General features: G+C 40.4%; 1 protein-coding gene across 3 annotated transcripts in view; it reads left to right on the top strand.

The window, feature by feature from the left end:
• The first annotated feature begins 1664 nt into the window (after nucleotides 1–1664).
• Nucleotides 1665–27731, top strand: part of LOC133451384 (poly [ADP-ribose] polymerase tankyrase-1) — a 42084-nt gene continuing 16017 nt past the window's right edge. For 2 of the 3 annotated variants that reach the window (XM_061730374.1, XM_061730372.1), the window contains exons 1-13: nucleotides 1665–2135; nucleotides 4856–5080; nucleotides 6124–6219; nucleotides 10444–10480; nucleotides 11529–11604; nucleotides 13163–13183; nucleotides 15631–15725; nucleotides 16280–16346; nucleotides 19187–19373; nucleotides 20415–20536; nucleotides 20754–20845; nucleotides 22046–22124; nucleotides 22216–22387. In XM_061730374.1, the coding sequence (XP_061586358.1) occupies nucleotides 1691–2135; nucleotides 4856–5080; nucleotides 6124–6219; nucleotides 10444–10480; nucleotides 11529–11604; nucleotides 13163–13183; nucleotides 15631–15725; nucleotides 16280–16346; nucleotides 19187–19373; nucleotides 20415–20536; nucleotides 20754–20845; nucleotides 22046–22124; nucleotides 22216–22387 (1714 nt within the window). In that variant the 5' untranslated portion in view covers nucleotides 1665–1690. The remainder of the gene's footprint in view (nucleotides 2136–4855; nucleotides 5081–6123; nucleotides 6220–10443; nucleotides 10481–11528; nucleotides 11605–13162; nucleotides 13184–15630; nucleotides 15726–16279; nucleotides 16347–19186; nucleotides 19374–20414; nucleotides 20537–20753; nucleotides 20846–22045; nucleotides 22125–22215; nucleotides 22388–27731) is intronic. The other variant, XM_061730373.1, reaches the window with a different exon arrangement.

Raw genomic sequence — 27731 nt, 5'->3', positions numbered from 1 at the left:
GTGGCACAACAGTACCAACACCGGCTTCTATCTATCTATCGAGATTGTGGATTCTTGACTGTTTTAAGTCGTTTTTCTGTTTGGAACATAATAACATGAAGGGTTTAAATTGAATTTCAAACTCTAAAAATCTGAAAGTCATTCTGATACATGTGTGCAGTCATGTCAACAGTGAGGTTCAGTTACTGGATTAATCAATCTATCACTTAAAATGACTGAACGACCGGGCTCAGCACCGGTTTAACCTGCTCCCCTCCGGCAGGCGCTACAGGCCAGTGAAGGCAGCACCCGATTCACCAACAGTTTCTTACCCTGGGCCATATCATTACTTAATAACTCCTAGCTGGTGAATACCTTCCCTCATGAACACCTCGGACTGTTGCACCTATCACTTTATCTATTGCTGCTGCTTTTACTGCAAGAACCAGAACCAAGCAATGTGAGCTTGCAGCGTTCAGTTATTCTGCTCCTCACCGGTGGAACAAACTTCCTGTAGACCTGAGGTCTGCTCCAACTGTCAGCTCCTTTAAATCAGGCCCAAAAACATTACTGTTAATTAAATACTTACCTACTGTACTCTACTGCCCTTACTTTTTAACAACTTGTGCTTTTTATCATTTTACTTCTTTTCTTATCATTTTATTTGTTATTTACTGTTTAATTGTGTCTTGCTGCTTTTAATGTTAATGTAAAGCACTTTGAATTACCTTGTGCTGAATTATACTATAGCCTCCAAATAAACTTGCCTTGCCTTGCAGTTGAGGGCTGTTGATGCCTATAACGATAATGATCAATATATATATATATATATATATATATATATATATATATATATATATATATATATATATATATATATATCAGAAATGTATACACAGAATGTATACACAGAAATGTGTCTTCACTGCTGAATGATGATCTTATACAAATGATGAGCTATGCAAATAAACTTGCCTTGCCACTGTATGCAATACAACTAAAGCTATAATATAATATAAATAATATAATATATATAATATAATATGTATAATATATAATATAATAATATTATATATTATTATATACGTAATTTTATATATATATATAAAATATATATATGTAATTATATATGTATTATTATAAATAATAGTAATTATATATATATATATATATATATATATATATATATATATATATATATATATATATATATATATATATATATATATATATAACAATATTATATAATATATAATATAATATATATATAATTATATTATAATTCTATTAAATAATATATAATAATATAATATGTATAATATATAATATAATAATATATATAATATAATATAATTATATTATATACGTAATTATATATATAATATATATATATATATATATATATATATATATATATATATATATATATAATATATATAATTATAATTATATAATTATATTATAATTATATTATATAATATATATATAATATATAATAATATAATATAAATAATAATACAAATAAAGCTTCTATTCTATTCTTACCGGGATAGGACATAGTTTTGGTTTCGGGGGGATATATATAATAAGTTTATCTGTGTATTTCGTCTCTCCGGGGGTTTGTGTTTCCCCCGACAGAAACAGCTGACAGGAAACTGCAGCACTTTCACCGGAAAGGACTAGTTTATTGTAGTTTGCTGTGGCTGCTGTAATGGCGGTGTCTCGTCGCTCCACCACGCAGCAGCAGCCCCAGCCCCAGCCCCAGCAGAGCCGACCCTCAGACCTCCCGTCCCCGCCGCGGAGCAGCGTTCTCTCGGGCGGACCCGCCACCCCCGCCCCGGCCATGGCCCTGCTGCTGCCCCCGGACAGGGAGTGCAGCGGCGGGCTGGACGCCGCACTCGAGCCCGCGGTCTCGGCCGCGGCCTCCCCGGAGCCCGAGGCCGAGGCCGAGACCGCGGGTTGTAGTAGCGGCTCCAGCCCGGGCTCCACCCCGACCTCCGCGGGCTCCAGCCCCGCCGACGGCTGCGCCTTCAGGGAGCTGTTCGAGGCGTGCCGGAACGGGGACGTGTCCCGGGTGAAGAGGCTGGTGGACGCCAACAACGTGAACGCGAAGGACATGGCCGGGCGTAAATCCACCCCGCTGCACTTCGCCGCGGGTGAGTCTGATTCACGGTCCCGCGTCACTCAATGCAGAGCCTACCTGCGCGTCGCCGCGTACCTTACGCCGTCGATGTAACGCGGCGGCATAAACAGCCTTTTCTTGTGTAGGGGGGGCGACACTTCTGTTGTTTTAGACATGGAGTCCAACATGAGTAAATCTCATTACATAAGGGAGCAGGGATCCACAAAACAAGCTTAAATGTGGCTTAACTCAGGCCGATGATCTGGGCTGGTGTTGGCTGTAAGATGGGTTTTTTTTGTTGTTGTTTTATGATTTTATGTACAGGACCATGGGTGCAGATCCAAGGGGGGACTAGCCCCCACAATTTCTGAAAAACATGAATTGTCCCCCCCAATAAAAATACCCTAAATTATTCAAAATTGAACAAATGTATTTTCAGACTTAAAGGTTGAATATGTAGAATATTTATTAAAAAATATATTTCTAAAAAAATAATACATCCACGGTGCGTTTTGAGGTTTACAGAATGAAAGTATTGCTACTCCATAATTCTTTATTTTTTTAGTCTGAATTAATATTTTTTAAATTTTTGACGGGCTTGACAATGACTTTTTGTCAACGTTCTGTTTACATTTGTACCTGCCCGTTGATGAAAACGAACATGGACATTTATGTAAATAAATTTGATGTTGGGTAGGGCTTCAACTAACGACTATTTTAATAGTCGACTAGTCACCGACTATTGAAACGATCAGTCGACTAATTGGATAATTAATCTTTTTTTTAATTTAGTATGAGGTTGCTTTAATTATGTGGCAAATGATAATAAACACAAGAAAGATGGCACTAGAGCCCTGATATAGCAGGACTTTTTTCTTCATCCTGCTCCTGCAAAACTCTGAGAATTCATGCCCGCACCGCGCACAATAATAGAAATGCATTGATTTAGTGTCTTCTCCGGTCCCGCAAGAGAAATGTCAAGACAAATCTATTTGATTTAATGTTAACATGATCATTGTGGAGTTTGATGGATAATTGACAGTTCATAGGAAACCTGACTGAAAGTTAGATGCTAATCCATCATTGTCATCACACACAAGCTTTTTCGCCAATCAATTGTGATTGATGTTATAGCAACGAGAGTAGCTGTGATTGGCTCAAATAACACTAATAAATAACATGAAATAATCAAAGTTAACGAATGAAACAAGTTAATTTAATAAATGAAAATAGGCTTAATATCTTACCAAGGCGAGTCTGTTTCGTTCAACACTCCGACGTGCTTTCTCTTCAAATGCATTACCGACTTTTGAAGTTTTATTACCCACAGCTGCGCTGAGACGCTGTCGTGCATGCGCGACTCTCGGCAGTCTGGCGACAATTGTCGACAATGGAATTCATTGTCGACAATTTTTATTAACGATTTTTGTCGACAACGTCGACGAATCGTTGCAGCCCTAATGTTGGGTCAACTTGTGCTGTGTTTTATTGTGCTCTTAGCAATGGGTCCTTTTTTTTTTTTTTTTTTTTTTTTTTTTTTAGAACTGTTTACCACCATAACTGTGTTAAAACATGATCAGTTAGTTTAAACAACTTGTTTAGGGCTCCATATTTCATCCATATATCAATTGATCGTGCATAAACTAGTCCCATAGGATAAAAGGAAGATGGTGAGAAGAATTTGAGATGAGTAGACACTACATGCCCAAAACCCTTAAAATTATGATTTACGAATATAACAGTTAAGTAAGCAGTGACACACACTGTTGGCTGTTTAGGACAAATAAACAAGAAAGGTAAGCACAATAAATGATTCCCTGTGCAGTATTTTTTGGCACGCCTTTACCAATTTATGGCATGGTATGAGTTGCATATTGGCAAAAAATTTAAATCACTTTGGTGTCCCCCCCAATCCTGACATCGGATCTGCCCCCCTGTACAGGACTGTCTCAGAAAATTAGAATATTGTGATTTTCTGTAATGCAATTACAAAAACAAAAATGTCACACATTCTGCATTCATTACAAATCAACTGAAATATTGCAAGCCTTTTATTATTTTAATATTGCTGATCATGGCTTACAGTTTAAGAAAACTCAAATATCTCAAAAAATTAGAATATTCTGGGCATCTTAATCTTAAACTGTAAGCCACAATCTGGATCAAACCAGCGATGCGCGGAGAACATCATGACTCAATTCCCGTCATTTCTGCTTCTTCTTCCTGTATCCAAATACAAAACAAATGCTGCTTCGCGCAACTTTTCGCTCACCTTCTTGTAAATCTGGCTATCCCGGTACTTTCTACCGTCTACAAATGCAGAAATGTTCATATCCTTCATTACATTTATGAAGTGATTAGTCTCCTCCTGGTCTTGCGTCTCTCCGTGTTTATAAGAACTTCCTGGACTCAAAAGACCAGTATTCCTTGTGAACAGAACATGCGCAGAAAACAAATTCATGTTCCGTTTGATGGGGATATCCCGTTAGGAGTTTACATGACCGAATATTCGGGTTTTAAAAGGAGTAACACAGGGGTCATATTCGGGTTATTCAAAGGGGTTATTGGTGTTTACATGGCCGTGCAAATTCAGGTTATTGCCAATATTCTGGTTTTAAAAGGGTTATTGATGCATGTAAACGCAGTAACTATTCCGGCACGCATTTGTTGGTTTGTTGCTTGGATTAGCACCGCCCTCCACTGTAAACATAATGAAGACATGTTGCATGTTTTTGTTTTGTTTTTCTTCCTCAGGTTTTGGTAGGAAAGATGTGGTAGAGCACCTTTTACAGACGGGGGCCAACGTTCACGCCAGGGACGATGGCGGTCTCATCCCCCTGCACAACGCCTGCTCTTTCGGACATGCAGAGGTCGTCAGCCTCCTCCTGTGTCAGGGAGCAGATCCCAACGCCAGAGATAACTGGAACTACACGCCGCTGCACGAAGCCGCCATCAAGGGGAAGATAGACGTGTGCATTGGTGAGCCACATGTATTTATAGATTCTTTTTATACCTCCATAGATAATTTTGCTCTCGTGATTATTTCTTCTTCAAAAACCTAATATTTGGATTTACATATTTAACTGTTTAACCCATATTTTGAATATTTTATTATGGTGGTGATGAGATAAATCTAATTTAGTACAAATAAACGCAACCGAGAGTCTGTCTATTGTTCCTTTTTTCCGTCTTCTTTGCAAAAGAGGGACTGGACCGCAGAGCTGGGTAGAGTAGCCAAAAATTGTACTCAAGTAAAAGTACTGTTACTTCAGAATAATATGACTCAAGTAGAAGTAAAAAGTAGTCATCCAAATAATTACTTGAGTAAAAGTAAAAAAGTACTTGGTGAAAAAACTACTCAAGTACTGAGTAACTGTTGAGTAACGTCTGATTTATTTTTTTAACACAAGCATTCAAACAGACAAAAGTACAAAATAATCATCTTCAGCCAAATTAAATCAATAAAACAATAAAATAAATTGAAATTAATAAAAAATAGCTTAAATTAAAATAAGCTTAAAGTAAATTCAAGTACTTTAATAAATAATAAAATAAATAAAATAACAGAATAAAAAAATAAATTAAGCACAAGTAGCACAAAATTTCAAGCCTTTGTACTTTTCTTTTTTAACCAGGCAGAACTAGAACAAACATGAACTCATAGAAACTCTGTGTGTGTTTGAGTCTGTGTAAATGTGACAAAACATGCAAAAACAAACATTTTTCCCAAAGAATCACTCAGTGATGTCATGAGATTGACGCGTACGTGGATAAAAGGAATAAAAGAAAAGTAACAGCTCAACGTAGCCTAATGTAGCGGAGTAAGAGGAACAGTTTCTCCTTCACAAATCTACTCAAGTAAAAGTAAAAAGTATAGTGATTCAAAACTACTCCTAAAAGTACAACATTTCCCAAAACTTACTCAAGTAAATGTAACGGAGTAAATGTAACTCGTTACTACCCACCTCTGCTTGACCGGGTGTAAGACATAACTGATCTTTTTTCTTCTTTCCTTCATACAGTCTTACTTCAGCACGGAGCTGATCCAAACATCCGCAACACTGATGGCAAATCTGCTCTGGATCTCGCTGACCCGTCGGCCAAGGCTGTTCTTACAGGTCTGTTTCTACTCACCACTTACATTTATGCTCACATCATCGCGCTTCACCTGCCCTTTGCTTTTCATTTAAGTTTGATCTTTTCCTGTGCCATCAAAGGAGTTGGGGATGTTACATAGAATTATGTCAGTATGCGCAAATTGTCACTAATGATGCAGCTTAATTACTGTTAATACACCAGGAGGTACAAGCAGTATAAAAAGAGCTATAACTCATAAAAATAAACCAGATAACACAGGGATGGTCAGTAGTTCAGACGTTTTTATTTTTAGCTGTCCAAAATAGTAACGTCTGCTTTTAATTTCCATTTGCATGAAGTTACTGTATACAGTAATACACGTCAGCCGCTCCCATCTTAGCACCCAGGGGTGTCGTGTTCGAACGCTGTCTGGATTTCATCTTAAATCCTTGTGCAGAAATCTTGCCAACGCAAAATCTTTTTGTTCAAAACTGTATATGCCCTTATCCACGCGCGTCCACATTCAAACGACACTCTGTCTCCTACCGCAAGTAAATCAATTTGAATATGATAATTAAAAACCGGAATATGAGCAAATTCGGGTTATTCAAAGGGGTTATTGGTGTTTACATGGCCGTGCAAATTCGGGTTATTGACAATATTCGGGTTTTAAAAGAGTTATTGATGCATGGAAACACAGTCACTATATCTATACGTGGACTTGCAGAGAGTGCGTGGCATGCTGCATGTACACAACACCCGGACAACAGCGAGTACAAGGAGCAGACGTTAATCAAATCAAACTTCTACCATTCGACCATCAGGTTTGGGACTTTTTCTTCCTCAAGGAAGAAGAAAAAAAGGTGAAACCCAACAAAACGGTGCTCTTTGCGCTCAGTAAAATCTAAATAACGTATCACAGCAGCACAACCGCCATGCGTGAGCATCTCAAAAGAAAACATTTAAAGTGACAACACTACAATATAAGCATTTACCTAATTATTAATTGACAGTAAACGCATTAGCTTAAATGTAGTTTGTTATTTTATAGTTTTCATGTCCAAGTTGTGGCTTGATCAGTTTCTGGTGTAAAATTAAAATGATGACGCTAACGACTTACCTGTTTCAAAGAGTTCTAGCATATTTGGATCGTTTTTGAGCACTTAAAACAATATTGATTTCTAATAATGTCATGACTGTGCTGTCTGTTAATGTAACTGTTGGCAAATATACATCCCTTTGTGCTATCACCTGGTAAAAGATCATTTAAGATTAAAAAAGCAACATATTCAACGTGAATTGTGCAGCATTTAACGCTTGTGATGGAAAACCAGTCAGACTTCCAACATTGGGCAGAATTTATGTTACAATTATGGACTTTTACACAAAGTGTAACAGTGTTTGCACTTTTTTTTTACTTTGAATATGTTATTTTAGATTGATGGAGATTGTTCTGAATAAACTAAACAATGCCATAAGCAACTTTAGTTTATGTATAAAATGTATTTTATTTTTTCACAAGTAAAAAATTGTGAGTATAGTAAAAATGTATTAATTGTTGGCATTTAACAGAAGGATGTTACAAAAAGTGGAGAAAAATCATAATAAGATTAATTTAAAATAATAATCGCTAGATTCATCAACAAGAAAATAATGGTTAGTGGCAGCTACATGGAAGAGGAAAGAATGGGAATATATAAAACACAAAGACGTTCTCACTTCTTATTGAATGCTGTTCAGTGAAAATATATAGCTTTAAATATGATTCTACATTCTAGACATGTTTAAATTTGTGTTTCGTGAATGAGTGACCACAAGCCGACCGTGGTACAATTATTTTGGTACATTTCTGTACCCGATCCCTTTCATGAGAGAGAATGAATATGGCTGGAAAGGTTATTTCAGTGGGAAAAATCTGTTTACATATAGTTTAAACTAAAATTTAATTCAGACTAATGCAATAATTAGTTGTTTTTGTATTTTCTTAAGATTGTGCAAATACCTTTTTATACTTGTCTAGTACACATGGGGTGCATTGGTGTTTAAAGTGTGAAAATAGCTCAGGCACAATATTGGTTTTTGTGTTTTGATATAAATACCACCTGTAATTTTGTGTGTGTGTGTGCGCGCTCCACAAGCATATTACACTGGTATGAAGTGGTATGCGTGAGAAATGCATTCCCAGTGATCAGTTATTAGCGGTCTGTTACACGTGTGTGGAGTTCTGTGGTGACGCACGAGTTCACAGCTGCATCACAGACTACGTTTACATGCAGTCAAAATTCGGGTTATTGCTAATATTCCGGTTACTGAAACATTTGGAATATTCCGTTTACATGGTAATTAATCATTCGGGATATCTGGATCAAACCAGCGACGCACGGAGAACATCATGACGCAATGCCCGTCATTTCCACTTCTTCTTCCTGTATCCAAATTCAAAACAAATGCTGCTTCGCGCAACTTTTCTCTCACCTTCTTGTAAATCTGGCTATCCCGGTACTTTCTACCGTCTACAAATGCAGAAATGTTCATATCCTTCATTACATTTATGAAGTGATTAGTCTCCTCCTGGTCTTGCGTTTCTCCGTGTTTATAAAAACTTCCTGGACTCAAAAGACCAGGATTCCTTGTGAACAGAGCATGTGCAGAAAACAAATTCCTGTTCCGTTTGATGGGGATATTCAGTTTGGTGTTTACATGACCCAATATTCGGGTTTTAAAAGTAGTAACCCAGGGGTCATATTGGGGTTTTTAAAAACCCAAATATTAGCAAATTCGGGTTATTCAAAGGGGTTATTGGTGTTTACATGGCCGTGCAAAACCGGGTTATTGCTAATATTCGGGTTTTAAAAGGGTTATTGATGCATGGAAACGCAGTCACAGACTCCACGTCAACGTTGAAGTATAAATTCAGCTTAAGAAAACTCAAATATCCAATCTCAAAAAATTAGAATATTCTGGGAATCTTAATCTTAAACTGTAAACCATAATCAGCAATATTAAAATAATAAAAGGCTTGCAATATTTCAGTTGATGTTGTAATGAATCCAGAATGTCTGACATTTTAGTTTTTTTTAATTGTATTACAGAAAATAAAAAACTGTATCACAATATTCTAATTTTCTGAGACAGTCCTGTAAACTGCCATTTTGGCAGGAAAGCTGGAGCGAGTGAGAAGGACAAACGTTTCTACGCCGGTTAAACGGTAGAAACGATGCACCGGGAATACCAGAATATTAGAAAAAAGACAACAGGCAGAGCTTTTTATCGGATTCGTAAAAAAGATCCAGAGAAGCGAGATAAACAAATTTATGCCATAAAACGCTGACACATGAGAGCAACTCTCACTGAATCCAGCTGATTCAGTCTTTGTGAAAAACTTACCTAAAAATAAAAATAGGCACCTGCATGATAACCATTTATCATGGATGTATGAAATTAATGCATGTGGTGGTGCGTTAAAATTTTCATTCACACAGTAAACAGTCTGATTTAACTGGCGAAAATCCACGTAACATTTGATTCTAATTACCGATTACTGGCATGTTCTGCGTTGGTGCTGTGCCCCTTTTTTTTAAGCGCCTTCGTTAATTAAATGAATGAAGAGCCTCTTACCCTTCCAGTCATGATCAAATAATCCTTTGCTGACAGAGTCCAAAGCTGAATGTTCACAAATCCAGGGCATAACGTCCATTTCTGCCCCTGCAGGCTTTTGTAATGGTTAAGAGAATCCCTGGAGTAGGACAAAGGAAAGTTAATCAGGTAGTAGGTGTCAGGATATTGGAGGTCTGGCAGCGCCGCTGCAGTTTTGATGCTTTTAAAAAAGTATTCCTAGAGCCTTTCAGTTTTAGGAACATAGTTTTCTTGATCTTTTGGGTTTTTATGCACAGAAAACTCTGATGCCCTGGAGTTCATGATTAAGCCTTGACTTTTGACGTGCACAAAACTGTTCTCTTTCGTGCTGCGGAGCTCTGTGGTCAGATATAGATGTGATTCTATCCTGGAATATTACTGATAATTTGCACATTGAAATCAGATTGTATGACCTTTTTAATATTATGTGGTTTGTTTTACTTTATTTCTTTTTTCTTTTTTTTTCTTTTATTTATTTCCACTAGTCACCTGCACTGTGTTTTTACCTATCAAACAAAATAGGAAGTATTTGATTAACTAAGTTGTATATTTCATTAAAAATGTGTTTGGAATACATGACTTTGATATTATTGTCAGTTTATTTGACTTCTATTTTCTATTTTGATTAGGTGAATACAAGAAGGACGAACTTCTGGAAGCAGCAAGGTGAGGAATACAGTATTTTTAGTTCTGCTTTTGTGTAAGAATGAAATATGCATAAAAAGTAAATGCTTCAAAAACAGCTGCTCCTACAGTTCTACTGGAGAGAACTACATCGTTGTACTTTACTCCTGATAGTGTTTTGGAAATAACCGTCATCTAGATATATATATTTTTTTTAGTTAAGATTTTTCTAGATTTCTTCTAATTTTGTGATATAGCACTTTACTTAAATCCCCCCTGATTCTGCAACGCCCCCTATTTCCCAACACAGAAGAGGTGAGACAACGGTGTCGCATTTAACTGCGATATCCCATGTTTTCTTGATAACACACAGTTAAATGTACTACAGTGTTGCCATTTAAAAAAAGAAAAGCCTTTGGAAAGTCATTGTCATTACGGTGTCCTAATTTATTTGTAAAACCCTTGTGAGTAATGATTTTCATTGAGTATGCTTAACCCTCCGGGAAAGTTCTAATAATTGTTACACTTTGACCCTTTAGCGCAAAAAATGCGCATTTCATAAGGTAGCTATAAAACATATTATACATTAATATTATATTCTACTTTAATTGAGCTAATTTCTTTCACCAATATCTGACCTAAGTATTGATATCAAATATTCATGATTTTTTTTAAATAAATTCTAACCCTTTAAATGCCAGGTTTTTGTCACGATGCCACCATGTTTTTAGTTAAAAAAAAAAAACAGAAAAAAATGAATTATTTTCAATATGCTACATGCAAAGTAGAATTTTTTGTTTTGGATTATTATTGGATTATTATTGGATTGAAGTTTGAATGGGTTTCAATGGTGCGTTCTTTGCGCTAAAGGGTCAGAGTGTAACAATTGTTTGTACAGAGTGTATTTTAGACTTACTGTAGGAGCTGAGCTGGAAATTAAAAGATCATATAAAAATACACAATCTCACCAAAGTTCATGCCATATGGATGAACTCAGCCAAAATTATAAAAAAAATGAAAAGTGAAAAGCGTGTAAAATTTGCCTACATGTCCCGGAGGGTTAATGACATGGGTCTGGATATGATTGCAGGAGTGGAAATGAAGAAAAGCTGATGGCGCTGCTGACTCCGTTAAACGTCAACTGTCACGCCAGCGATGGTCGCAAGGTGAATGATCCAGTTTACACCAGATTACACCAGATTACACCGTTCAGACGTCACATATTTCATAGCGTGTTTCATACCGTGTTTCTGTGAAATGCTCCCGCAGTAAAGTTTTAAATAGAGCTGCTGCCACGGGATTTCAGAGTCAGATGTGAAATTAAAACCCCTGCAGTCAAATTACTGCTGGATTAGTTTCTGTGCTGGGGCTACAAAGAGGATTTATTTATTTTATTTACTTTTTTTAGGGGGGGGGTGCTAAGGGAAACCTTATTATCCTGAACAAACACACAGCTTAACAGCCTCATTAATCTTCCATGGTGGATGTTTGTGTATTATTATTATTATTATTATTATTATTATTATTATTACTACTACTGTCATTTAGCCAACGCTTTTTTTCAAAGAGACTTACATCTGAGAGAACAACCATTAAAATGCAGCCATTTGTTGAGTAGGAAAATAATTTACCTGCTGTTTTAGTTTTTTCATTCTAGTTTTGTAGACATACAATTCATTTTATTTAGGTATAATTCCTGTTAAGACTTATTTTCTTATTGGAACTATTTACCTTTTTCTTTTATTTCCTCCATTAATCACTTGTCTACACAAGCATCCTAATCTATTCCTCTGTCTAACTTTATATTCTTCTGAGTCAATGTTGCTGGGACTTTTTAGTGTTTAGTGCAAATTACAAGTTTCATAACAATACAATATGACATTGAATTACAAAATCAGCCATGATACAATTTTCATTAATCTAGGGATCAATATCATTGTTGTTGATTGAACATAATAATCACTTCCATTCACATTGAGTTGGTAACTAAATATCATTTGACATTTTTGATAAATTGTATTGATGAATATTAAATATACTGATATCTGATCATTAGTTTTATTTTGTATCAATTCTACTGGATTGTTTATAATTAAATCCATGGAATTAGGTGGATTGTAGATTGTAGTGTTTACGTTGCTACACAGTATTTATCTTTTTTTCTGAGTGTCCTGGAGAGACAATCATCCATCTTCACTAATCACAAGACGTTATAATTGATGTTAACAACAGTTTTTGCATTTCATACATTTGAAATCCTTAATTTTTGTGTATGTTTGTTTTTTATTTCTTCATTTAACCTTTATTCCATTGCATTTTACGTGGGGAGGAAATGATTAAACAGTTTCATCTTCCCTTTTTTTGTGAATGACATGAAAATCATAAATACTATCCATTTTCTTTCACCACAAATTAGGACCGGCTTCTATCATTTCTAACCCTCTTTTTTCCTACAGCAGTTCACGTATTACTGACTAGAGTTTGCATGAGCCGAGCCTAGAGTAGATTTGGTCTGGGATAAAAGTGCTAAACGATAAAGTGGACCTTCTTTTTCACAAAGTCCTGAGGAGAAATGTAAATGTCCCCCTTTCCCCCCCAGCTAATCTGCATTCTGTGTTTCTTTGACCTGAAGGGAGAGGGGGGTTGCTGTGAAAACATTCTGCCATTTTGTAATTTGTGTTTCGTTTTGTTTTCCGTGTGACTCTGGCAACATTTGTCGATCAGTCAACTTCACAAAAAATGCTGGTAAGTTTGACTTTGATAACGGCCACTTGATTGATGCACTGTTGTGATCTTTTTTTAAATTCCTTTTAATTCATCGTTTTTATTTGACCAATACGCTGGCTGTCACTTGTTAATTGCACATCATGGACCTGGGTGTTCGGGTCACTCATGTTACTGAGGTGTGTGTGGGTGTGTGTGCGCGCGTGTGTGTGTGTGTGTGAGGGATTGGCGGTATGGACAAAAAAATTGATCACGATAATTTCTGGCATTTATCCCAATAATGATAAAAAAAATACCAATTCAACTCTTTGTAACTATAAATCTATCACCACATTCAGTCTTTGGAGCCCCCAAATCACTGCTCTAAAAGAATACTAAATGCTACTAAACTACACCAATTAAATTGAATTAATAAAAACCAATTAAATGAGTTACACCTGTACTGCAAAACTGGAATGACTCAGATCCGCCATGTTTGTTACACAAACACGTATCAACGGGAATTTATTCTTTCTTTCTTTCTTTCTTTCTTTCTTTCTTTCTTTCTTTCTTTCTTTCGCTCTTTCTTTCTTTCTTTCTTTCTTTCTTTCTTTCTTTCTTTCTTTCTTTCTTTCTTTCTTTCTTTCGCTCTTTCTTTCTTTCTTTCTTTCTTTCTTTCTTTCTTTCTTTCGCTCTTTCTTTCTTTCTTTCGCTCTTTCTTTCTTTCTTTCTTTCTTTCGCTCTTTCTTTCTTTCTTTCGCTCTTTCGCTCTTTCTTTCGCTCTTTCGCTCTTTCTTTCGCTCTTTCTTTCTTTCTTTCGCTCTTTCTTTCTTTCTTTCGCTCTTTCGCTCTTTCGCTCTTTCTTTCGCCTTTTCTTTCGCTCTTCCTTTCGTTTCCACAAACGTCATCAACGGGAATTTATCGTTTTTACCGCGAGATGACAAATTCTTACCATGGGGAATTTTTTTGACGGTATATCGTGAACGGTAAAATATCGCCCATTCCTTGTATGTGTGTGTGTGTGTGGGTATGAGTGTGTGTGTGTGTGTGATTGAGTGAGTGAGTTGGGTTGTTGTCGTGGTAACGGCTCATCTTTTTGGACTTGGAAGGATCTGTTAACGTTCACTGCCTGCTTCCTCCAGCGTCTGTCCTCTCTCCTCCGCACACTCACTCACACTTCTCCAATTTCAATCACTTTCTCAGTCCGTCAGTATCTGATTGAACTTTTAATTCTTTCTTTCATGTATTAATTTGGTTTGGGTTTTGGATGACGGTCACTCATGCATGCCTCACGGCCTGCCCCTCTGCATCGTGTCAACCGAATCTTGAATTTGTCTCTGTGAAAATGTGTGTGTACTTTCACGTTCCCTGTCGGATCAGTCGGTATGCAACAATGAATGCGCCGCATTTCACCCATCATTCAAACGCTATGCTGTCCTTTTTACGGTAATATCTTTTGATTGCTTGGGTCCCGTGCTGAATGATGCATCCACAATCAGTCATCTCATCAGTCTTAACTCGGCTTGAGCTGTTACACTTGGCTTTCCTGGTGTAACGTTAATGTCCCTGCATGGAAATTGAGATGTCTGCTTTTTTTTTTTTTTTTTTTTAAAGCTTGATAACAGCTAAAACTTTATATTTAGAGAGTATGCCACCAATGTTTGGTTTGCAGCCTTGCACCAAGGAGCTGTTGACTGTTCTTGGCTGAAATGAAGCATTAGATTGAATCTTTTTGTAGCTTGCAGGTTTGGCTTTTTCCAACCCCGGGACTGCTTCCTGCAGCTTCACCGCTTCTTATTACAGTTGGGATTCAATAACATGACGCTTTATGAAAGCAACCAGTAGGGGAATCTAAATTCTGCATGAATGGATCTGTCATGGGTTTAAACCAAGAGAGACATAAAGTAACAGCAGGTTTTAGTAGTCTGAAAATAATATTAACCAAATTTATCACTTTATTTCCCCACAAGTTACCGTAACTCCTTTTTTTTTTTTCATCAAAGTACTAGAGACTTGAGTTTTGCTTTACAAACTGAACTTATCTATATATTTATACGCAGCTATTGTATCCCAACTGTGTTTCCTGTCCAGCCATTTTGACTATTAACAGCACTAGTGGAATGTCTTCCCAACTCACTGCATAAAACACATTTTGAAATCTGCAATGCCTTGAAATGCAATTCATTTCAGTAATATCAAATAAAAGTGTAGTGAGACGAGTAACACGGATGAAGTTGCTTCTGTCATCACTGGGGTCAGGGCATAATACTGGCAGCAACTGAATTTTTGTCCCTGGATTTTGCTCCCAAACTCCGTTGAACTTCCATCATTAAATCTGCCATTCATCTGCAGCTCATCAAGCCTAGCCCGTCGTAGCAACAAAGCTTCTTGCCCTAATCAGCCGCTTGCCCCCGTGGCCACCGGAGGCAGTAGATTCACAGATTCACAGATCGCCGGGCTAACGGCTAACGAGCGCTCCTCTCTTGCAGTCCACGCCCCTCCACCTGGCCGCCGGATACAACCGGGTGCGCATCGTCCAGCTCCTTCTCCAGCACGGCGCTGACGTCCACGCCAAGGACAAGGGGTGAGTAGATCAGAGAAACAAACCTGCCTAAAAAAACACCTTGATTTATTTATTTATTTATTTATTTATTTATTTATTTATTTATTTATTTATTTATTTTGTGCATGGTGGTCAATCTACACACCCACGACCGAAAAGGAGCAGGATGAAGACAAGTCTTATTTTACCTGCCCCTTATTCAATACCAAAACAAAAAGAACAGTCAATGTAACTAATATTTACAAAAATATACACTTAAATAGAAACCAACCACATATATCAATAGTACTGTTTAAGTCCCAGCCTATTCATGATCATATAACTTAAATATTTTATCTTTATACATTTTTTTGAACCTAAGTCAATTTGTTCATTCCTTTAAATCATTCTGAGAGTTCCACAGTTTTACTCCCACAACCGATATACACATCTGCTTAAGAGTGGTCCTTGCATGCTGATGTTTGAAATTATATTTCCTTCTATGTTCTATAACTTCTGGATTTGAAAAAACAAACCACTGCTGTAGATTACTTGGTATTATTATTATTACTGATGAAACTGATGTTGTGTCTCAGCGGCCTCGTTCCTCTTCACAACGCCTGCTCCTACGGACACTTTGAGGTCACGGAGCTTCTGCTGAAGGTAAGTCCAGTAAAGTCTTTCAGATCTTTGAGATTTACCGTATTTTCTGGACTATAAGCCGCATTCGCTCTATTTTTAAAAAAATAATAAAAAAAAAGATATACAAGCCACTTTTATACTCTAGCTTTTAAATGCAACTAGAGAAGTCCTTTCCTCAGGTAATTTAATACACTTACTTGCTTATATTGGTTTTATGTTTTGTGTAGGTTTTAGGTGCAATTTTACGTACTATTCTATTAACTATTTTTAAGCATTGGTTTTAATTATCCATTTCCAGGCCATTGTTTTAGGGACTTTCATGTACCTTTTGATTATTGTAAAGGGCTATATAAATAAACTTGATTTGATTTGCGAAAAACCTAAGAAATGAACAGAAAAGTAAAACCCATCAAACTGAAATCTTATATAATATCAATAGCCCCCCTTCCAGGGAAAAAAAAAAAAAATCACTGGGTTTGTATGTGTATATTTATGTATGTGTACGCATATGTATGGGTATATATATGTATATATATTAAATATAGTAATAATGCACATATATATACTTTTGGTTTCTACCGTCATGGTATCAATCATTAATATGTGTGCAGACAAGGTAAAAAAATAAAAAATAGCCCCCCTTCCGTGTTTGTGTATATATTACTTTAGTTTTCTTGGCAATTTTGCGGAGTGCAGTAAAGTTAAATGTGTCACCCCTTCACTTTCAGTTCTATAACATTTCACACACTCGTCTAAACCTCTTAAAGGAGTATGAGTATAGCATTTTAAACACTTAGGTGTCAATCAATGTTACAATTGCCAGATCAAAGTTCTCCATCGTTGTGTAACTGGAGTATTTTTTGCTCTACGTTCACACCATTCGTGATGCATTACGACTCGGCAGAGCAACTGGCTCCACGTTTAAACTGACGACACGTGTGAAATCAAAATGCTCTGCTCAATACCCTGAAACAAATTACCCATATTTTCTGGACTATAAGCCGCACCTGAATACAAGCCGCATCCGCTCTATTTAAAAAAAAAAAAAATATATATATATATGCAAGCCACAGATATTTATGTTGTTAGATTAGATATTTACTACATGTACAGAAAGATTTTGAACTGTAAATGATGTACATGTTTGTACCTAAATAGATCCTTTCCTAACAGTGTCTTTTAACACGGCAGCAACTTTGCTGATTAAAACGGGACAGAACCAAGAGAAAATAACCAGTATTTATTTATCTGTTTGAAATCTGCTTCTACCTACTTCTATCTGCTAAAGAAGAAGTAGCGTATTCTTCTTTGCATTTATTTTGTCTTAGTTTTGATTCTATTTCCGGTTAGAGCGCCCCGAGCGGTGGAAGAAAAATCCACAATAGCTGCACCTTTGTATAAGCTGCACGGTTGAAAACCTATGAAAAAAGTAGTGGCTTATAGTCCAGAAAATTGTTAAAAATAACACCCAACTCAAAACTTCCTTGTTAGGTTTAAACACTGATTGGATGAACTTCCTCATTTTGCACTGGTTGCACATGAGTTCAAATAGCCCTTTAATCCCTCAGTAGAGCTGGGGAAGTATTTATTACCAAGTAGTAATGTATAGTAAGGGGTTGCTTGTCCTGTACACCAGTGGTCTCCAACCCCCGGGCCGCGGCCCGGTACCGGGCCGTGGGTCATTTGGTTCCGGGCCGGACAGAAAGAAAAAATAATTTCTGTAGAATCCCCGACTGATGACGGTTGACTCTCAAACTGATGGTTCATAATGTTTGTATTCCTTGGATGTAAATACACTGTAAACACACCATAAGAGCTATAAAGGAATCAAATAAAGTTAGTCTTTCTACATTCATATAAGTTTAATCTATTTTTCATTGATACAGACCGACGCAGCTGCTGCTCGGTCAGTAATAACAGCTACCGTTAACCACAATACATAAGCGACCTAACTCAAGCTGGACATAAATACGGCATAAAATTTGCTTTTTGTGTCAGTTAGGCTCCACTTTAGCATTCCTGACACTCGTTTAGTCTTTCAGACACACTTTCTACTGCCGTTAAAGGAGCACGAGGCTCCTTTTTTAGAAATGAGACTCTCTAGCGCCACCCTTCACCACGACGGCCGTTGGGGGTACTGCAGCCAACAGTGAAGCCGGCACGGGACAACGGGGAGAACGTGCATGCAGCGTCATGTGACGTCACATCCGCAGGACAGCGCGGGAAATTCGGGACCGAATTGCAGCACATTTTGCAGCACACAGCCTGTTCAAGGCAACGGAGAGATACACTAGAGGGCTCATTCTTTTTGGTTTGGAACGCTTCATCTGACATTATTACTAGAAAACTTAAAACATCTACGAATTTTTTTCATAAATCCTGCCTCAATCCTGCCTCATGCTCCTTGAACTTTTACCGTTAAAGTCCGAAGCGCCGGATGTTTACAAGGTCTCAGTGAGACGCCTTCAGAATAAAAGCACTCAATATCGGTCTCTTTTTATATATAACAAATTAATTAAAAGCCTGGCTTTAAATAACGTTAATGAGAAAACAAACATAAAAACACATTTATAGAAATACTCATATTAAAGGTAATTTACAATTTCCATTATTTCATTTTATTTTTTTGAAAATGATGTTTTATTATTATTATTATTATTATTATTATTATTACTATAGCGAAAAATACCACAAGTATTTAGTGCCAATCTTGTCATTTTATTTAGTTTTTATCAGCTACACCTTTAGATTGGGCAGTGAAAATACTGTCAGACATTAAACCGCTCCGCGGTTCAGAAAAGGTTGGGGACCGCTGCTCTAAACGTTCTGTGACGTGACCGACCTGCCTGCTCTCTCTGCAGCACGGCGCCTGCGTGAACGCCATGGACTTGTGGCAGTTCACTCCTCTCCACGAAGCAGCGTCCAAGAACCGAGTGGAGGTTTGTTCTCTGCTGCTGAGCCACGGGGCCGACCCCACCCTGCTCAACTGCCACAGCAAGAGCGCCGTGGACATGGCCCCCACCCCGGAGCTCAAAGAGAGGCTCACCTGTGAGTCCCCGCTCCGTCACAGTCACACCTTCTAACGTTTAGTGATGATGAATAGAGAAAAACCATTCAATCATTCACACACTTGTACGGTCTGAGTGAGTAGCTGCTAGAAGCTGTCAACAGTTCAAAAAGTCAGTATAGCCAGTACTGGAGTTGAGGGGGGATGAGGGGGGATGAGAGGGGATGGCATCCCCCCCGTAAATAAAAACGGTCCAAATCATCCCCCCTGTAAAACTGCCATCCCTCCTTTCCATCCCTTATGTCATTTCATCAATGAATGTGGTTTTACTGCTATTTCAACATTTAGAGTCATCGCCAGAAAAATAACTTATTTGACAATTTTCACCTGTTTCAAATAAATTTTCACTTGAAATAAGTAGGAAAATCTGCCAGTGGGACAAGATTTATCTTCTCATTACAAGCAAAAAAATCTTGTTCCACTGGCAGATTTTTCTACTTATTTCAAGTGAAAATCTACTTGAAACAGGTGAAAAGTGTTGTTTTTTTCCAGTGATGAGTCTTGTTTTAAGTGTAATGAGATTTTTTTTACTAAAATGAGACATTTTAACTAGAAATAGAAACAATATTCTGGTTAAGATTTAGAGTTTTTGCTGTAATCCTATTTACTTATCCTGTGAAGGACAGAGTCATATTGATAAGTTCAGAAAAGTGTTTTTTATTGTTGTGTTTTGATGTATTTGATGTAAGCCCAGTGGATATTTAAAGCTTACAGAAGGCTGCATTTAACTGCTGCTATGTCATTCCTGCAGTATTTCTGCAGCTGTTTTGGTCAGTGCTATTTTTTGTAATATATTATATTATTTGTAATCAGAACAAATTATCTGTCCCCATATGATAAAATCCACCATCCCCCCGATTTCTTTTTTACAACTCGAGAACTGAGTATAGGGTTATTAAAATCCCAAATCTGTTAGTCTTATCGTGCAAATGCGTAAATCAGTGCATCACTTGGTATCACTTAAAAATGCGTAAAAAAATTCCAGCATAATGTTCCGTTTACCGCTTTCTCTGTCTTTGCAGACGAGTTCAAAGGTCACTCGCTGCTGCAGGCCGCACGCGAAGCCGACATGGCCAAAGTGAAGAAGACGCTGGCGCTGGAGATCATCGGGTTCAAACATCCGCAGACCAACGAGACGGCTCTGGTCAGAACAACATCTCATTTCACATTCATGGACAGCGTAGAAATGAAAAATAAATACATAAATACTGTTCACTGTCCCCAGTTTAGAAATTCTAGACTTTTTTGTGGAAACATTTACCTACCACTTGTGATGTTGGTACAAACATTTTAGATGCAGCATGTGCCTTTTCTCCATCACAGATAGGTAGATGTTTGACGTCTTTGCGTGTTTGTTGCAGCACTGCGCCGTGGCCTCGCCCCACCCCAAGAGAAAGCAGGTGACTGAACTGTTGCTGCGTAAAGGAGCCAACATCAACGAGAAGAACAAAGAGTAAGTCAACGACGTTCGCTTTTTGCACCAACCAAGCTCGATTTTCAGACATAGTCTTTATTTTTGACATGTTTACTTCCAGGGGTGTAACGATACACTAATCTCACGATACGGTAGGATACACGATATTGAGGTCACGATAACGATACGATATTATTGCAGTATTTTTTTAAAAACCTTAAATGAGGAACATTTGACTGGAAAAAATTGTCTTTTATTTGAAAGACATAAAATACAAAACAATGCTGTACGTTTGCCCTATTGTTACAGTTTGTAATGCTTTATAACTGTTTAAGTTTTAAAGAGAAAGCCAGGCCAACCATTTTCCACAAACTGAACTAAAAGTAAATGTCAGGTTTGCATTAAGCATCTTCAGTTTCATACACGTACAAATATTTTGCCACAAACTGAATAGTTTCTCTCATGTATGACTTGACTTTTTTCTTTTCCAGAAATTTAACAACTAAAATTAAATAAATAAATAAATAAAAGTAAATAAATACAAATACATACAATTTTACATCATAAAAAAGATTGACTCTTGCTCACCTTATAAGTGTAAGAGGAGATTTATTTTTGTTAAGGTTATTTTGGTAATTCAGGGTTCATTATTTTATAAATATATTCTTTATATTCTGTAAATCAGGGACTATAATGACACTAGTCAGTTTATCTGTAGTGATTAGTCTGTTTTAGATTGGGCGGAGTGATACGCCACAGTACGGCACTAGGTGCTGTGTTGATGTTCTAAAATCCTACACTGTTGAGGGACATTAAAGTACACTGGAACTCAGCAGAAGTTTCCCCGTGTTTATCCTACTCACGACCCAAAAAGGTTTAATTTAATAAGGTAAGGCTTAACTCTACACCAGCCTTACATAAGTAAAAGTTCAGAGCTAAAAACCCCCAAGAGTCCCGTGATCGGGACCAAAACGGTACTAGTTTCTTCTGAGCGGAGTCAGATTTTGGTCCACGGGTCGAGGCGCGGTCGGATGCGCGTTACTAGTCAACACAATAGATTAGTATTAATAACCCAATTTCGCGATACACTTTGTCACCTCCACGGCACGTATCGTGACGTGTTTGTATCGCAAAATTTCGTGGCACGATATATTTTTACACCCCTATTTACTTCTCTGAAACAAATGTTGAGGTATTTTGGTTTTGAAGCTTTCTTTCTGTCTGTGTTGTGTTTTTTAGCTTCATGACACCTTTACATGTTGCTGCGGAGAGGGCTCACAACGACATCCTGGAGGTGCTGCAGAAACACGGAGCTAAGGTTTGCTTTCACACTCATTATGTCCTGCCAGACAAATTTGACCCTGAAACACAGAGTTTGTGTGACTGAAAGTGAAACTTTAATTTCTCAGGTGAATGCCGCGGACACTCTCGGCCAGACGGCTCTGCACCGAGCAGCGCTGGCCGGCCACATCCAGACCTGCAAGCTGCTGCTGAGCTACGGAGCCGACCCCTCCATCGTGTCTCTCCAAGGTTTCACCGCCGCTCAGATGGGCAACGAGGCCGTGCAGCAGATTCTGAACGGTAACCACCGTTCCTCTTTTTATAGAATAGAAAGCCTTTATTATCATTATAATGATACAATGACTGCGTTTACATGCATCAATAACCCTTGTAATGAAGCTCTTGGTGGCTCAGGAAAAGTAGCCAACGATATGGGGTGTCTAGTCAGGACACGGGAGGCAGGGAAAACCTTTAGACGATTTATTTGCGGCTTTATGGTACAGAACAGGCAACTGGACTTTGCATCGGTGTGTGTGTGGTCTGAATGAAGGAATAAAGGAAATAACATTATAATCTAAATAGACTCTACTGGTAAACAACTCAAACAGGCCAAACTAACTAGTGATTTATGGCAAGAACAACGATTAAAGCTAAATAAAGGGGACAGGTAAAGGAAACAATCATTCTATACAGACTAATGGTAAATTATCACATACATAACTGCTAGACTTAAAACAGTAACATACAAGCACTAACAGTCACTAAATATCCTAAATACAAACAACTAAACACTTGTAGTCATGAACGCACACAAACAGGGAAAACTAACTCTACTAGATGCTTAATGTATGCTCAAAGTCAGGGTCTCAGTCTGTCTGCTACTTCTCCTGAAATGCAGCAGAGGTGGGGTGAAGAGAGCAGACATGCCCAGACGTGTTGAGGGCAAAGGGCGAGCCCAGGTAGGGGAGAGAGAGCAGGCCACACGCAAGGGGAGGGGGAGAGTGGGGTGCAGCAGCTCAGCTCCCTGAGCCTTTTGCACAGCCGCCCCCTAATTCACTGTGTGAATTAGTTTCCTGAAAGGCTCAGCTGTCCGTGGGGGCTGCTGTCGGGACGTCCTCTGGTAAGGCTGGTAACTCGATGAGCTTGGCCACTGGCCTGGTGTAGGTCCTCTCGTTAACCTTCACCTCAGCGGTCCGAACCTTCCCATCAGCACTCCTGATGATCTTGGTGACCCGTCCTATGGGCCACATGGCTCGAGGTAGCCGCTGGTCTATCACCATCACCACCGTACCGACGGTGAGGTTCTCTGTGTCCCGCGCCCACTTCTGTCTCAACTGCAAGGAAGGTAAATAGTTCCGCAGGAAATGGGTCCAGAACTGGTCTGCTAACACCTGACTGTGCCGCCACCTTTTCCGACTTAGGATTTCGGATTGGGGGAGTGAAGAATCGGGCCGCCCCATGAGGAGGTAGTTGGGGGTTACTGGATCCACATCGGCTACATCAGTTGAAACGTAGCCCAGCGGCTTAGAATTGAGGATACCCTCGACTTCGATCAGGACAGTCCTCAAGACTTCTTCAGTCACCGTCTGTGCTCCCAGGGTAACGTAGAGTGCAGCCTTGATGGATCGGACTTCCCGCTCCCAGGTCCCGCCAAAGTGAGGTGCGTTTGGTGGGTTGAACTGGAAGCGGATCTGATGCTTAGCCAGCTGGCTCTGCATTTCTTCGCTCATTGCCTGGAAACTCACTCTGAGCTCGGACTCTCCTCCGCGAAAGTTGGTCCCTTGGTCGGAGAGGAGCTCGAAGGGTGTTCCTCGTCGGGCCACAAACCGTCTGAGAGACAGAAGGAAGGAGTCTGTATCCATGTTTTGCAGTACGTCTACATGGACACACCTGGTGGTCATGCACTTGTAAACTATACCCCATCTCTTTTCTGTACCCCGACCTCGCTTGACCTGAAACGGGCCAAAGCAATCCACCCCTGTCGAGTAGAATGGAGGCTTCATGAGGCAGAGGCGACAAGGAGGTAGGTCGGCCATCTTGGGAATAGTCGGTTTCGCTCTCCACTTCTGGCATTCTGGGCAGGATCTCTGATGGCGGCGCACAGCCTCGCGACCTCGGAGGATCCAGAACTTGCGTCGCAGTTCTGCGAAGACCCTTTCGGCTCCGGAATGGGGTGTCCTGTTGTCATACTGCTGTATGATTAGCTTGGTGACAGGGTGCTTGGGTTCAAGCACGATAGGGTGTACAGTGTCTTCCTCCAGGCTGGTAGAACGGCGCAACCTTCCACCCACACAGATGAGGCCTTTAGAAGCATCATACTCCGGCGCAAGTGCCAGGAGCCGACTGTTGGATGGAACAGCTTTCCCCTTCTGGAGGCACTGGATTTCTTCTGGGAAACTATCGGATTGCGCTCTCTGTAGGATCTGGAGTTCTGCTTCTGCGTAGTCATCAGCACTGAGAACGCTGGACGGCGAGGCCGCCCCGTGCAGTGACCTACTTGTTTCCTCAAGGAGCTCTTCGAAGGTGGAGTGGTCTTTGACGGCTGGAATCTCTGGAGCAGGGGTAGTTGATGTGAGACCACAGAACACAGTCTTCTTCATCTCTGTCTCGTCCGGAACCTCCACAACAGCAGGTGAGGACGGCCAACTGTTGTGTGGTTGTTGAAGGAAGGCAGGCCCATGACTGAACTGATTCGGCTTGGCCAGATCTGCCAGCGTCATTCCTCTGGTGATGGGATCTGCCGGGTTATTCCGTGTCTCCACGTACCTCCATGATTGGAGGTCCGTCAGCTCTTGGATTTCAGTTACACGGGTGGTCTCTGCCTCCAACAGGTCCACTGCGTGCTTGTCCTGTCTGGATCTGGTCACTAACCTCTCACTCTTGAAAGGTAGTGTATCCAACTGTCGCAACCGGTCCATTTGAGGAAACAGCTCGGCAGAAGGTGAGGAAATGGTGAACAAGCACTGTGTGGTTGGAAGCTGTTGCTGCAAGTACCTCGCTGGACCTTGGAGTGTCCAGCCTAGGTTAGTCTTGATGGCCACCGGGCCACTAGGGGGGCCCAGGCGCACTGGCTCAGTTGGGATGATTAGATCGGCGTGATCCGACCCAATCAAGAGGGTTGGCTGAGCTCCGTCGATGGGCGGGATCGCCAAGCCTCGTAGGTGACGATACTTCTTCTGGAGCTGAGAAACTGGGTAGCTGTACTGAGACAGGCCAAGGTGGTCACCTGTGAAGGCACCTTGTATGGGGAACCTCTTACTTGGTTGGGACGTTGGTGAAATGGTGAAGGAGACTCTTGAACCTGATAGTGTCTTGATATCCTGGCGGATGGTACGGAGAGTCAGGTCTTCTGCTTGACCTTGTATTCCCAGGCGTCGTGCTGCTGAGGAAAGCAGGATGGTCCTCTCCGAACCGTCATCCAATACTGCATATGTGTCGAACACTCTGTCCTTGTAGTGCAGGTTAACTCGGACGATCTTGAGAAGCACTTGGCTGTATCCATTTGGCTGATCCAGGTAGTGAGTCTCGGCTGTCGATGTGAGGGTTGGCTCATTCTCACTCCTCTGGTTGACCTCGTGCAGAACGGACAGGTGTTTGGACTTACAAAGTCGACACGGCTTCTTCAGGTCACAGGCAGAAGCTAGGTGAGAACGACCGCATCTCCAGCACCTTCTCTTGGCTTTGATCCAGTCCACTATCTCCCCTTTGGTCAGCTTAGCGAAGCGCTCACATTGGCTGAGGTAATGTTCTGAATCACAGTAAGGGCAGTAAATTTTACCCTTACCTTGGGGAGGGACAGGAGGCACTGTTCTGCTGGGCTCGTCAGAAAGAAGGTCTTTGGAGCTGTCTGTCCCATGCATGACTGTAGTCACCTTTCCCTTGGACATGTACTGTTTGGAGTCCTTCCTGTCCTTCTCGCTGTTATCTTGAATGGATGGCTCAATATCCAGACATCTGACCTCTGCCTTCAGCCACTCCGAGAAGTCAGCGAGTGACAGCTTCATATTATCCGGGTCCTTTCTGTACTGTTGACGACGGAACCTCTCTTGCTGGTGCTTGGGGAGCCTGCTGAGGAGGCGTTTCACGTTTGAACCGCAGTGAAGTTCCTCATGGCCTTCGCCTCGGAGAGTCTTCAGCATCCCAACCAGGGACTGCACTCTGACGGAAAACTCGTCGAGAGCCTTATCGTCTCTGATGGGTGGTAGACGTTCCATGTCCTCTATCTCCCTCAGTGCGAACTGATATGGGCGTCCGTAGCGCTCATCCAGAGCCTTCAGGGCTTCAGAGTAAGGCGTACTTGACTCTGCGTAAGCTAGCACCAGGCGGTGGGCCTGTGGCACCTTAACGTGCTTCAACAGGATGGCATACTTATAATGTTCAGACTGTGAAGGATGCAGGAGGGTGCTGAGTGAAAGTCGCAGCTCTACGTATTGAGCCCGATCTTCCTTGTTGAAGTCTGGAAAGGTTGGGCCTTCCACATTGGGAGGTGCCTGCTGATACGCTGTGGGGATATAAGGATAGGGGTTCCACTGGTAATGGTAGGGAGGATGGGCCATGTAAGGAGGCTGATGAGTAGCAGGATGCTGTGCAGGCTGGTATGCGGGTGAGGACGTCACACACGCTGGAGAGGGGTATCCAGGCTGTAGCACTGGCGGAGCAACTGGTCGGAGGTAAGGCAGATGAGCGGTTTGAGCTGGAGGTGGGTACCTTAGGTGAGACTCCTTACTTGGTTCGTTCTTGGTAGGTAAGGCGTCATCGTCGGTGCCATCTGGGATAGGGTAGGCCGACAGTGAGCTAGCTGGTGAATCAGTTCTTGACCGGCCCACTGTCTGCTGGGGACCTTGAGGTGGCCCATCGGGATGGCTGGGCTGACGATATGACGCTAGATCATGTTCACTCTCCTGCTTGACCCCCCTAAGGTTATGGTGTGGGTCAAGCGTGTGCTGAGGAGGGTGAGTGGATCGACTAAGAGGCGGGGGTAATGCCCACTGTTGCTCCTGGAGCTTCAACTCTCCTAGCCGGTGAGTCAGTTCTGCAGCTACGTTTAACTGGTCCTCAGTTTGGTAATGGTGAGGGGCACGTGCAGTGGAAAACTGTGGTTCACCTCTTCTGTCTGGTTGGGGTTGGCGGAGAGGTGTCTGATGCCGTGATGACCTCCTTTATGAATGGGCTGAGGGCATGGGGGTACGTTGCTGCAGAATGGTCTCCAAAAGCTCTGTTTGCCTTTTGGCGGTCTCACTCTGTTGACGTGCTGTCTCCAAAGCCTGCTGGACAATGGCTTCATGCACGTTCTGGGTAGAGGAGGTGGATGAAGTGCTTCTAGCTGGACTGAGCTGCCTTCTCTCCTCTTCATGCCTGTGCATCTGCTCTGTTCCATGCCGGCCTGTATATTCCACATGATAGTCGTCTAGGTATCTTGGGTGCTGCGTTGTGCGTTTGGGGCACACAGATGGTGAAGCCTTGGGACTGGTTTCCTCTTTACTGGTTGCCATATCGTTGACTCGATCCGGCTCGAAGGACCATAAATTGTAATGAAGCTCTTGGTGGCTCAGGAAAAGTAGCCAACGATATGGGGTGTCTAGTCAGGACACGGGAGGCAGGGAAAACCTTTAGACGGTTTATTTGCGGCTTTATGGTACAGAAC

The sequence above is a fragment of the Cololabis saira genome, chromosome 9 (genome assembly GCF_033807715.1).
Source record: "Cololabis saira isolate AMF1-May2022 chromosome 9, fColSai1.1, whole genome shotgun sequence".
In the NCBI taxonomy this organism is placed as follows: Eukaryota; Metazoa; Chordata; class Actinopteri; order Beloniformes; family Belonidae; genus Cololabis; species Cololabis saira.
This window is presented reverse-complemented; position numbering and strand designations above follow the sequence as displayed.